Raw genomic sequence first — 12,852 nt, forward strand, 5'->3', positions numbered from 1 at the left:
TTTTTTAAAAAACAAATCAACACTATTATAACAACTATTGGAAACTTCAGCAGTTCCTTCATCTGAAATAAAAGACAAGGCACGTGTTATACTGCCAATTACCTTACACGTGGCCGGGTTTTGTCTGGGTACACATAGTAATTATAGACTGTCATGTAGCCTACGGTCGCAAAGAGCGTAGCTCCATCCTTATTATACTTCTCAAATCTGCAGATAAAACAGAAAGCCAAGCAGGTCAATTACAGTCGCGCTCCCATGCAGTGTCCATTTTCTTTTCCATTCTCTGACTGAATTTTCAGTGTCAGCAAGCTACTCTGTGAGGGCCCAATGGGTACACCTGCTATGTTCTGAATGTACAATTCACTTAATTGGTGTGCAGCAAGTTGGATAAATCAGACCTCTTTACATCACTTCAGTGCACTTGCCTATTATAAAGATGAATAGGTGGCAAGTAAAAGAAAACACAGGCAAAGCTCATTTTACTGTTTAAGCCTACATTCAGGGTCCTAACGGACAACAGCATTTAATTCAGCTCTATTCTCAAGGTCTCCCCAAGCATAATGAAGGAAAACTCAAGCCTCATAAACAATAGGGTTTTTTTCCCTGGGAAAAATATCATTATACTGTCCCAATAATTGGGCTGCCACAATTAAAATGCTGGCTTTGTGGAGGTAATAAGGTCTACTGTTGCTTTAGAACTGTACTTACACTAGAAAGTAGTGCCATCTTTCATCATCCACGTCAATAAAGCTAGCAGTTTCAATAAACCACATCAAAAAGGTCTGAAGCCTTTCATGATATTCTCGAAAGCCTCTACATGTCATGTCAGCCTAGGGAAAAAGCCAGGAAAAGTCAGGTGAAACTCATCACAGAGGTAAGGCAAAGTCTACCATTCATAAGAAAATGTTTAGAAGTCTCACAGTAAGATGTGTACATACATAGATCCACAGAAGAAACAGAAATCTTGTTTAATGCTAATAAAAATTTCTTTTTTGATGTTAGAATAAATCACTGAAAATAATACAACAAACTGGCACACAGGTTTCTGGAAAATGGAGTAACTTTAACTAGAAATGTTTAGTCTTATCTTTTACCTTATAAATCTGAAAGGTAAAGTTTTCTCCACCAGTTGGACTGAGAACAGAATAGGTATGAAGCAAGGTTCCAAATGGTTTGAAATCAACTTCCTTTTCCAGCAAAGCAAGAAAATCATTTGTGTTGGTGCAAAATCCAGGTGGAATGATTTGTCTGATTTTGCCTTCCACATCATCTGCCTAAGGAATAAAGGATTTAAAAGACATTAAAAATTGGTAGCATATTTGAGTTTTAGTTCAATATGGTCAATGTCTTTGAAAAAGACAAAATACATAAAAAACTTCTGTTTACAAAGAAAAGGAGTAAACAGAACATACCAAAAAAAAAAAATTACACTGCCATAGAAATTTGAGACGAGCTATAATAGAGATAAAAATAATTTATTAAAGTAGCTTGCTATCAAAAAGAAGGGCAACATTATTAAAATTCCCAACATCATGACAATGCTGACTCTACCCCTTAGTGACAATCTGAATCAGCCCAAACAAATGGCTGCTTGTTATTTTGTGTCAAAGACATCATATTATCCAAGAAATGAAAAGATCACCAGCAGCAGTGAGGTGAGCTAGAGTCTGAGCAAATGAATAACAGCCTCCTCTTAATCAACAAGCACATAGGTTATAACTCCCTAATACAGCAAATAAAAATTAAGAAGTCAGTTTTTATAAAATACCCATTCAGGAAATACATAAATTGTATTAATAGCTACATTATCTACTAATTCTCAATGTGGTACAGTTTTTATAGACTTGTATTTGTGAAGGGATAGAGAGACATGTCTGAACAACAAAATTAAATTCAGAGATTAAAATTAGCCTTGTTAAACAACCTCAGTGAATGTTAAAACTATCAGCTGAGCAGACTTCATAATCCTTTTCAAAACCCAAAAGACCACTTGATTGAATACATTTACTACTTCTCTTTAACCATGAATATTTGATGAAGTCTTACAATAAAGTATTACTGCTTCTCACCAGGCAATAAAACTTAATGAATTGGTCTCAACTTAACAAAACCTTATCCCTCAATACAGTCCCCTAAAAGCCTGACATTACATTCAACAAAATGAGCTTGCATTCTATTCAAACTTTTTTTTGAACAATGAAGCCAGGTTTTTACTTAATGGAGTTTGCCGTGAGTTCAGCTGTAATGTTTGTATTGTATCTATTTCCACAAGGACTGACACAAGAACACTTTGTGTTAACTTACTAAGCAGCTCTTTCATACCGTTTACATGCATGATGGGTATTAGTTCTAAACCAAGACCCTTGCTACTTAGCATTCAAAACAGGGAAATTAAGATGCTTAGGACAAAATACACTACAAAAGGCTAATACAACATGCTACTAATTCCTGTCCTTTCAACCATCTTTTAACTAAGTAGAAGCAATGCACCTGCAGATGAATAGCACTTTATTATTATTCAGTTACATTTTAGGATAGAGAACCAAGGATCGAGTTTATCACAAACAAATTTTATTCTCAATGTTCTGGTATCATCAACATTTACATAGAAACTTTACAACTATAAAAAAAGCTCTTATTTAAGACACAGTTCAACATTTTGCCCAATAGCCTGCTTATCACTTATCAAGACCCTTGCAATTCATGCATCTCAACGATCCCATCAACTACATTTGACAGGACTATCATCTTTATTTATTTTAAGTGCTATATGGTAAATATTTCTTCCTGAAACAGCAATCTAATGTGAATAAATTATATTAAGCATATTTTATAGTATTAGTACAACTTCAATAAAGGTTACATGGCAATTGCAATAATGCAGGTTCTAATAGGTGTGTTGTTTTAAAAATAAAGCCTAAAGTACAGATTAAAATAAAGTAGCATAATTTTAGTTCAGTTAAAAAAAAGTTAAAACTGTATTTAAACATGTTTATAATTATAAAAAAGCCATTTCACAGCATGTATAGTTAATCTGTAACTTTGGAAAACTTACCCTATGTTCTGTCTTCTCAACAAGACATTGTAAAACAGGATCAAATCACTTTACATTTCTGGCAACGTTATCTACTGCATATATTTCTGAGAAATTTAAGGTTAAACTAGCAGTTCTGGTCAAAGACAGAGCAATCCAAAAAGATGAAGGATAAGCTAACAACTCATCCTGAAACAACTTTAATAAAACCCAAAAGGTAGTAATGGAAAGGAAAGAAGGATTAATGGAAGTGAGAATTACAGGGGCAGAGTCGGAAAAGTGCAATTACATTGTAGGTATTGTATAACCAATGTTATAAAACAAAATGTGAACAAAGGGTTGTATAGAAAACCAATCTGCTTTGTAAACTTTCATTCAAATTGCAATTTTAGAAATTATACCTATTTAAGAAATATTTCTCTCTGGGAGAATTTACATATAAAGAACTCTTACAGATGAAAAAGAAGGAATCTTTTAAATAAGTAAATATTAGGAAAATGGTTTATCCTTTTTAATGTGCACAAAACCTGTATCTTAGGACCAAAAATCTTAAGCCTAGAACTCAGGATTTTGCTTCTCTAAGAGAAAAATGTAGGCAATTCTCTAATTAGGTTCTGCTTTAAAAACAAGTAAATCTCTGTAATAATATTTTCTTAGAAATCTATACTCTCTTTCTAGAAACAAAATCTATTAAATTTAACATACTCACTTTCAGTTTGGGTAACTGGCCAGGCAAAATTATCACTAGACAAAAACTCCATCAATCAACTTTTAATTGAATGTAAAGGTCAAATGAAACCTTTTAATGCTTGTAGCTAAAAGTGTTTCAATTGTACTTTCTGAAGATCACAGAAAAATTCTCTCCAAGATCATCAATCTAAACCTCAATTAAGAGTATGTAAAAATAAAAAAGGTTAAGAAAGTAAATAGGTTAATTAAAAATAATCAGAATACAATTTGATATAGTTAGCTAAGAAAAGTTATTCCTAACAACTGTTTTCTTAAAATGTAGCTATTTCTTTTAATATTCTTACATAAAAATATGCCTGAGACTAACTGGTAAACTGTTACGTGTTTTATACTTACTTGTATTTACATATGTATGAAAATCCAGCATATGTCTTAAAATTTTTTATCTTAAGTGTCTTAAATAGTACTATTTGTCTACATTGAGTTATTTTTGAGGTAGGACTCAAAAAAGGCATGTCAGGTAGTTAACAGATGGACCTGACAATTAACTATAATTAAAGAACTGAAATATGTGAGAAACAAACCAAAAAACATTCCACATTTAGTTTTGTTCAGCCTCATATTATGACAGTATTTTTTTAATTACCCAATTTATTCCAAGGATCTCTTTGACATAAAAAGAGGGTGGAGTGGCAGGGTAGAAGGGGCTTAACTGGGGGCTGGGATCTGAGTGTTAATAAGGCACTCTAGGTTGGAATGAAGTGGGGACAGGCATTCCCCGCCAGAGTCCAAGGACACAGTGCTCCAGATTCTGACAACATTTTAGCTTCAACTACAAAAATCTTGAATAAGTTTTACTATCTAAACTCACAAACCAAATTACAAGATGGAAATTTAAGTATGTAATTCTAAAGCTTATGCTATTTAATAAAAAATATTATTTACAAAGAACACGATCACAAGTATTTTAAGTTGTTCTCTTTCAATGAAAGGCAGGTAAGAGAAAAAAAAAAAAAGATGGCTTTCCCTACCTAACCTTTCCCATAAGTGTGAATAAAAATAAAAACGAAAGACCAAAACCACCTCATTACCACTGTGATGAAACCAACTCCCTTCAGACCTGATTTTCCAGCAGTTTCCAAGGCTGTAAATGGCACAAAAGGAGACTGCCCATCTTTCTCCCAGAGAGGTGGTAATAATAAAAGCAAAGGTCAGAAGACAAATATAAGATGGGCCACCAATGTCTGAATAACCAAAAGTTTATTACACTATAAAATTCAGAATAATATTGAAGATAGTGGCTTAGAGATATTTTAGACATTTTAAATGTGCACTATATCATAAACTCGGAGTTAGAGCAAAAATTATTAAGCCAATTAACTGAGGCAAAACATGAAACCACGACTCTAACCCTTCAAATTAAGGAACGAAATCTCATGAGGTCTTTGTACATAGTCTAAAAGGCTTTTTCTGGGTTCTCATTACAAATATATCTATAACACAACCTTTTACTGTTGTACAAATAATTGAAAGAAAATTTATTAACTGGCTATGTAAGCCAGTTAATATCAGTTAATAATCAATGCAATTTTCCAAATAAAATCCTGAATTCTTCCCATTTAACACCTTCTCAATCTTCCATCTCAGCAGCACTACTATTGTTTGGGCACTAAGATTCTACTTGTTCAACATTCCCTCAATCATCACTTTTAAACTAACTCCATAGCAAGTACTACTGGCTCTATCTCTAATAGATATCCAATCTGCAAAGGTGGTTGGGTTTTTGTTGTTGTTGTTACTTGCAGTGTGCTCTCTTCATAGAATCCAAAAATGATCTTTCTAAAATATAAATGACCCTGTACGATCCACTCCACATCCTAAAAATTGTCAACTATTCTCATCTCTTCCAAACTTTATCATGGCATACAACATTCCACATGATGTACCTCTATCAGCTCATTTTCCAAGCATTTTCTATCTCCCTAACCGTAGTAATTTTTAACTAAAAGTGACCTTTCTAGATGATAAAGATGTAAAGAATGTCCCCAATGAGTCTATTATTACTTCAAGATAAGATGCTTCTTCATAACATTTAATACTATCTGAAAGTAACTTCCTTACTGTTTCCTTATTTAATGTTCCTCATAGCTGGAGTTTTGTAAGGGAAAAATTTTTGACCTTTGCCACTGTTAACAGCAGCATCAAAATTACAGATGGAACAGTGAAATAAACATTTCCATACATGACCTCACTCCTTTTTATATAAAGGGGTGAAGTCTTCTGTTTTTGAGTTGTGAGTGGTTTTGGTCCCCCCCACCCCGGGGTCAAACTGGATCCAGCTAGCACAGGAGGAGATTGTCCCTTCTTCTCCAGCAGAGGAGAGTGTGCTATAGTCTCCTCAATTACGTCCTATGCATCAGAGTTGGACAGTGAATAGGGATGATAGAAAGAATTGATGCCTTTGAGCTGTGGTGCTGGAGAAAGTGTATTGAATATACCATGGACTACTAGGAGAACAAACAGGTATGTCCTGGAGAGGGGGAAGCTGGAAAATGCTCCATGGAATCAAGGATTCTGAAGCTTCGTCTGACATACTTTGGGCATGTTGCAAGGAGGGACTGGTCCTTGGAGAGAGACATGATGTTTGGGAGAGTGGAGGGACAGCACAGGAGAGAAAGACCCTCGACGAGATGGATTCTGTGACTGGGGTGGTGGGAATGAGTGTGTAGGAGATGGCGAAGTTGGCACAGGACAGAACAGGGCTTAAGGCTCTTGTACATAGGGTCGCAAGCGACTCAATGACACATAACAACAATAACATAAAAAAAACATGGTATTTAAAAAACTACCCTGATATTTTTCCTATAACTTTATGGCCACATATTCTGATCATCTATTCAAATTATAACGATTTTTCTTTTTGTATAAAGGAAACAGCAAATACATTCTTTTTCTCAGAATGGTTGATAAAAATCTGTATATCTTGTGTTTTATAATTATTAACTCTCACTACATCCCTACAACAGATAAAGATGCACCATTATGAGTATTTTGTAACAAGAAAACCCAAGGCAGAGGGAGAATCGCCACATTTCCATAAAAAAGGAATGGAGATGCATTGTGACCCCTTAAATGTTCCAGATATATACTGAAAAACTCAATCTGAACAGTGACAAAAAAAGCATCATTAGGTTAAAACTTTTAAATAAAGTTCCAATATTTGCTTTCCATATTTAATTAGAAAATAAATATAAAATGTGCTAAAAATTTATGAACACTCCATTTCAAGTCTATTTTGAGCTTTCCTTGCATTTATGTTAATGGGATATTTTTGTTCAAAGTGAACTTTGCAATCTTAACGAAAATGACCTTTGACGACAAAGCAAGTAAGTACCCTTACAAAAAGGCAGTACTGAAGACTGACTGCTTCCTTACTGCTAACACAATACTTCTAAATTGGTAAAAAACTGTTCAAGAGTTGAATGATTATGTTGTTGTTGTTAAGTGCTGTCAAGCTGAGTATGACTCACAGCAACTCCAGGGAACAACAGAGCTGAACCCTATCTTATCCTATGCCATCCTCACCCTTTCTGACCTGGTCAAGGGTCTCCTTCTCCTGTGCAAATCTCTACCTTTCCAAGCATTATGTCCCTCTCAAAGGAAGAGCCCCTCCTAGCAACATGCCTGAAGAATATGATACAAAGCCTCATCATGGTTGCCTCCAAAGAATACACTGGCTGCACCCTCTCCAACATATTTTTTGTTCATTTGGCAGTCGGTGGGCTATTCAGTACTCCTCTCCAATACCACAGCTCATGGCATCAATTCTTCTTCTGTCATCATCCTTATTTACTACTGCTCAGCTTTCAGATGTATACCAAGTGACTGGAAAGACCATGGGCTGAAATCAGACATACTTTAGTCCTCAAACGGACATCATTACTCCTCAATAACTTGCAGAGGTCTCTAACTGCAGACTTCCCCAGTGAAATACATCTGTCAATTTGCTGTACTGAGTTAACTTGTAGGTTGCTGTGATACTGAAAGCTATGCCACTGGTGTGTCAAATGCCTTAAGGGTTACTCATGGTGGAAAGGTTTTAGTAAAGCTCCTAGATTAAGACAGGAAGCAGGATTGGCCATCCACTTCTTAAATAACAGGCCTCTGAAAACCCTATGAATAGTAGAGGAACATGGATAGTTACAGTAGTGTAGTGGTAGACCCCACAATGGAAGTCAGCTGAAATGAGGAAAAATAATAAAAAGCACAGTTTAATAATTGGAACATGGAATGTATGTAGCTTGGATATTGGAAAATTAGAAATTGTAAAAAATGGAACGCATGAACATCAACATACTAGATATAAAGTGAGACGAGATGGGCTAGTTTTGGCCACTTTGAATCAGATAATCATATGGAATAATTTTAAGTCAATGCAAATATATTGCTATTTTCACTATGTACAGTATTTGAAAGACTTATCAATAATTAAGTCAATAGCTCCTTTGGAAAAAATCAATTCAGTTCTACTGGCTTCAACTAAAAACAAAAAAAAAATCTCAAACTATCAATTTTGTACAACACAAAGGAAAAATACCACCTCTGTTTTTATAAGAATATGTAGTAGAGTTTCAGTCTGAAGAACTTAACAATCTAATAGTTATTCAATAAAGAAAAACTCCATTTTAATAAATGTATGTTAAATGATAGTTTATCTTAAATAATTTTAAACACCAAATCACCACAAAAATGGTATACACTGCTGCGAACTGGAAGCACAGAGCAAACAAAGTGCTCAAAGTATTCCTTACACTAAAGCTTAATAACATAACTAAGAGACTATTTAGGTATTTTTCTGTGGTACACAACTGCACTAAACTTACTAATGGGATTTTTAAATCAGCTAAGATACAAAGAGTTTATCTGCAAAAGGAAATCTCTCCTGATGACAGCTGTTAACTAATACTCTAACAGCAGGTTGTTGTTGTTGTTGTTAGATGCTACAGAGTCAACTATTACAACGATACTATGAATGAATATACTGACTTTGTCCTAACTGCATCATCTTCACAATTTCTATCATGGACTGAAACCCACTGTTGCAACCATTATGTCAATTCATATGTTGAGGGTTGTCTCCCCTCCCCCGCCCCCCCCCGAGTCTGCACTTTTCCAAGCATGATGTCGCTGTCCAAGGACATGGCCTGACAACATACCCAAAGTTATGCATCCCTGACTTTAAGGAGCACCCTAGTAGCATCTCCTCCAAAATAGATTTGACTGTTCTACTGGAAGTGCGTGATCTATATTGAATACTCTTCACCAATAACACATTTCAAAGCATCAATTCTTCTTCGGTCTTCTTTATTCATTGTTCAGCTTTCTCAAGCATATGAAGCAACTGAAAATATATCATGGCTTGAAGGGTCAGATAAACCCTAAATCTTTAACTTGACATCCTTGCTTTTTTAGGTCCATGAAAACAGATCTATTTAATGCAACACAGTTTTTGATTTCGTGATTGCTGCTATGATGGAGGTTAACTACATATCCAGGCAAAATGAAATCACTGATCATTTCAATATCTCCATTTATCATGTTGCCCACCAGTCCAGTAGAGAATTTTTGTTGTCTTGATACTGAGGTGTAATCTATATTGATGGTTTTATGTAGTCTTTGATCTTACTCAGTAAATGTTTTAAGTCCTCTTTCTACAATTAAGATTGCATCATCTATACACAGGCTTTTTTTCATATTGATTTTTTCTCAAAGAGTGGCTCAAATATTCAGATACAAAACTGTCATCTTATGTCTTGAGTTGAAACCAAATAATAACTGAACTTGCAGTGGGTTTTCAGAAGCTGTAAACTGCATGGGAGGTGACTGCCCATAACTCTGCACGGCAGCTGGTAGATTCCACTTGCCTTTGGGTTGGCAGTACAACTCCTTACCTCTAAGTTCTACACATCTAATTGGTGATGAGTTGAAACTGACTCATAGCTGATGTTCCAGTGAGTTTTCAGAGGGTATAAATTGCACAGAAGATTGCTCATCTTATCCTTGCAGAACTCCTGGAGGGTTTGAACCACGATCTCGGGTTAACAGCACAATGCCCACCCTACAGATTACATCACTAGGGCTCCTGCCCATAAGCCATGGAAAAATGAATTTAACCTGAAAATTCCATGAGTAGGAGTTACCAAGTGCTGTCTGTGAAAGATTTAATTTTAAGAACAACCCTCTCAAAGCAACTCCTCCTTCCAAGGTTGTTTTAATCGGGGAGCTCCACTTCACTCTCTGTCCGCATTAACCAGCCATTAACGCATTTGACACATCAGTGTCACAGTGTTCAGCCTCATAGCAACCACATGTTATCGATGTACGGCAACTTGTACACCAGGGCTATACAACACAGAGGAATGTCTGAACAAAAACAATGAAAGACTGGACAAGGGCTGCGGATTAAAAGTCACCCACCTTTGGCTTAGTAGCTTCCCATTGAGTCCACTGGGCCAGCTGATCTCTCTATGTTGATGTTACTAAATAATACTGTTAAACAACTGAATCTATAGACCCATACAGAACACTGTACAGTGTTCATTCATTTTCAGTGCACATGAATATTATGCAGTGTAGACCATGTTTAGTCACCAAGCAAGCTAGAATGAATGAAAAAAATGCTGCATCCTCTTATATCAGTGATATAAAATTAGAAATCAACAGCAAGATTTAGAAATCAAGGAGGGAAACTATTAAGTACAAACAGAGTCTAGCTGAAAGGGGGAAAAAATGAAAAATTTCTTGAACAAATGAACACAAACACACAACATACTGAAACTTTAGAAACAAAGCAAATGTTGTAGTCAGAAGTAAATTTATAGCAATAAATGCACTTCAAAAAGAACCAAAATTAACATATCAACCCATTATCTTCAACATCAGAAAAAGAATCACAAAGGCTATAGTGTTAGAGCAGAAAAAAATAGGAAAGTAACAATAAAAAAGCAATACTAGAAGTTGGTTCTTTGAAAAGATTAATAAAATTGACAGACTAGCAAACCTAACAAAGGCAAAGATGACAGAAAGAACAGGAATAAGAAATGAAATGGGTACTGTAAGAGCTGACTAAAATACTCCCAATAAATTTGAAAATTGAAGGGAAAATGGACAGATTTTTGGAAATTTACTGCCTATCTAACTAATCTAACAAAGATAAAGGTAAAAAGTCCAAACAGACAGATCACAAAAGAACAAATTGAACAGATCATAAAAAATACTTTAAAAAAAAATCCTGGCCCAGATAGCATCATCAGTGAATTCTACTAAATATTCAGAGAAGAACAGACATCAGTTCTACTCAAACAATTAAAGAGTGAAGAAGACAATGCAATATTCCCAAATTATTTCTATGAAACAAGGAAAGCTCTGATACCAAAGCCAGGCAAACACACCATTAAAAAAGAAAATTACAGATCAGTATTCCTCAAGAACTTAGAAGCAAAAATTCTCAACAAAATGGAAGAGCAGCCGTGAAACCACAGGGGCGCACATTTTGGTGGGTGGAGGGGTGGCAGGAGGAAATGGAAAGGATCTGAGTAAAAGACAGGGCAAGGTCCAATGGTGATTAATTTTATAAAACAATGAAAGAATTTTTTTCTTCTTCAAAGAGAAAAGCGAAGCTGAGTTTAAAATAAAATTCAACTCTAGTTTTTATGAAGTTCACCTACAGATAGAAAAGGCAATTGGCAAGTTTATTTGGAAAGGAAAGAGATGATGAACAAACCTCTTTTGAAAAATGAAAATGAAACATAACACTCCCTCATCTCAAAACCTACTACACAGCTGTAATAACCAAAACAGCAGGCTACTTGTACAATGACAGGCACACAGATCAATGGAACAGAATCAAGAACCCAGAAATTAACCCATCTACCTATGGTCAGCTGGTATTTGACAAGGAAACAAAACCTATCAAATAGGTAACTGACAACCTTTCCAACAAACAGTGAAGGGAAAACCAGTTTTCTACCTGCAAAAAGCTGAAGCAGAATCCATATCTCACACAATACACAAAAATCAACTCAAGGTGTATCAGAGTGCTAGGTATAAACACCAAACATAAAGATCCTAAGAGACAAAATAGGACCAAACTTAGAAGGCCTGGCCTTTGGTATAAATAGGCTTTCAAGTATAGCCAGAAATGTACAAAATCAGGAGAGTACAAAACCAAGGAATGGGACCTTCTAAAAATTAAGTCCCTATGTGCTTAAAAACTTTTCCCAACAGGGTGAGGGGAAAAAATACCCTACTGAATGGGAAAAACATTTGTCAATAACATCTTAGGCAAAGGTCCATAATGAAAATTTACAGAATACTAAAGGGCTTCCCCAAGGAAAAGATTGTTGATAATAACAAAATGGACAAAAGACACTGAAAGATTTTTCACAGCGTAAGATTCAAACGGCCGACAGACACATGAAGAAATACTTAAAATCACAGGCAATATAAAAGTTATACAAATCAAAACCACAATGAGATACCATCTTACTCCCATAACAGTAGCCAAAAAACCCCAAAAAACAAAAAAAAAACAACAAAATAGGACAGAAAGGAATAAAAGCTGGAGAAGATGTGGAGAGGCTGGAACTCTCATGTACTGCTGGTGGGAATGTAAAATGGTACAACCACTCTGGAAGCAGTCTGGTGTTTCATCAAAAAGCTGAACAAGGAAATCCCTCATGACCCAGCTGTTTCACTGCTGGGAGCATAACCCAAGGAAAACAACTGAGACCCAAAGATTTGTACACCTGTGCTCACTGTAGCATTACTCACAATAGTAAGAAAATGCAAACAGCCCAAAAGTCCATCAACAAATGGAGTGAGAAATTATGGCATGTTCACAAAATGGAATAAATGCAGCACTGTTTGTTGTTGTTATGTGCCGTCGAGTCGCCTGCGACTCATAGCGACCCTATGCACAACAGCCCTAAACCCTGCTCTATCCTGTGCCAACCGTACTGCCTCTGACACACCCATCCCGATTACCCCAGTCACCCAATCAATCCATCTCATAGAGGATCTTCCCCTCCACCCTCCGAAGCATGATGTCCCTCTCCAAGGACCCGTCC

The 12,852-nt window shown here is 35.7% G+C and overlaps 1 protein-coding gene across 1 annotated transcript in view; it reads right to left on the bottom strand.

Moving 5' to 3' along the window:
- HAT1 (histone acetyltransferase 1) overlaps positions 1-12,852 on the bottom strand; it is a 53,965-nt gene that overhangs the window by 13,374 nt on the left and 27,739 nt on the right. Inside the window, exons 5-7 of the mRNA XM_006878837.1 lie at positions 1,095-1,274; positions 709-830; positions 103-207 (exon numbers count right to left, since the gene is read on the bottom strand). Coding sequence (XP_006878899.1) covers positions 103-207; positions 709-830; positions 1,095-1,274 — 407 coding nt within the window. The remainder of the gene's footprint in view (positions 1-102; positions 208-708; positions 831-1,094; positions 1,275-12,852) is intronic.

This window comes from Elephantulus edwardii, unplaced genomic scaffold (assembly GCF_000299155.1).
Source record: "Elephantulus edwardii isolate Elephantulus edwardi_28Jun2011 unplaced genomic scaffold, EleEdw1.0 scaffold00001, whole genome shotgun sequence".
In the NCBI taxonomy this organism is placed as follows: domain Eukaryota; kingdom Metazoa; phylum Chordata; class Mammalia; order Macroscelidea; family Macroscelididae; genus Elephantulus; species Elephantulus edwardii.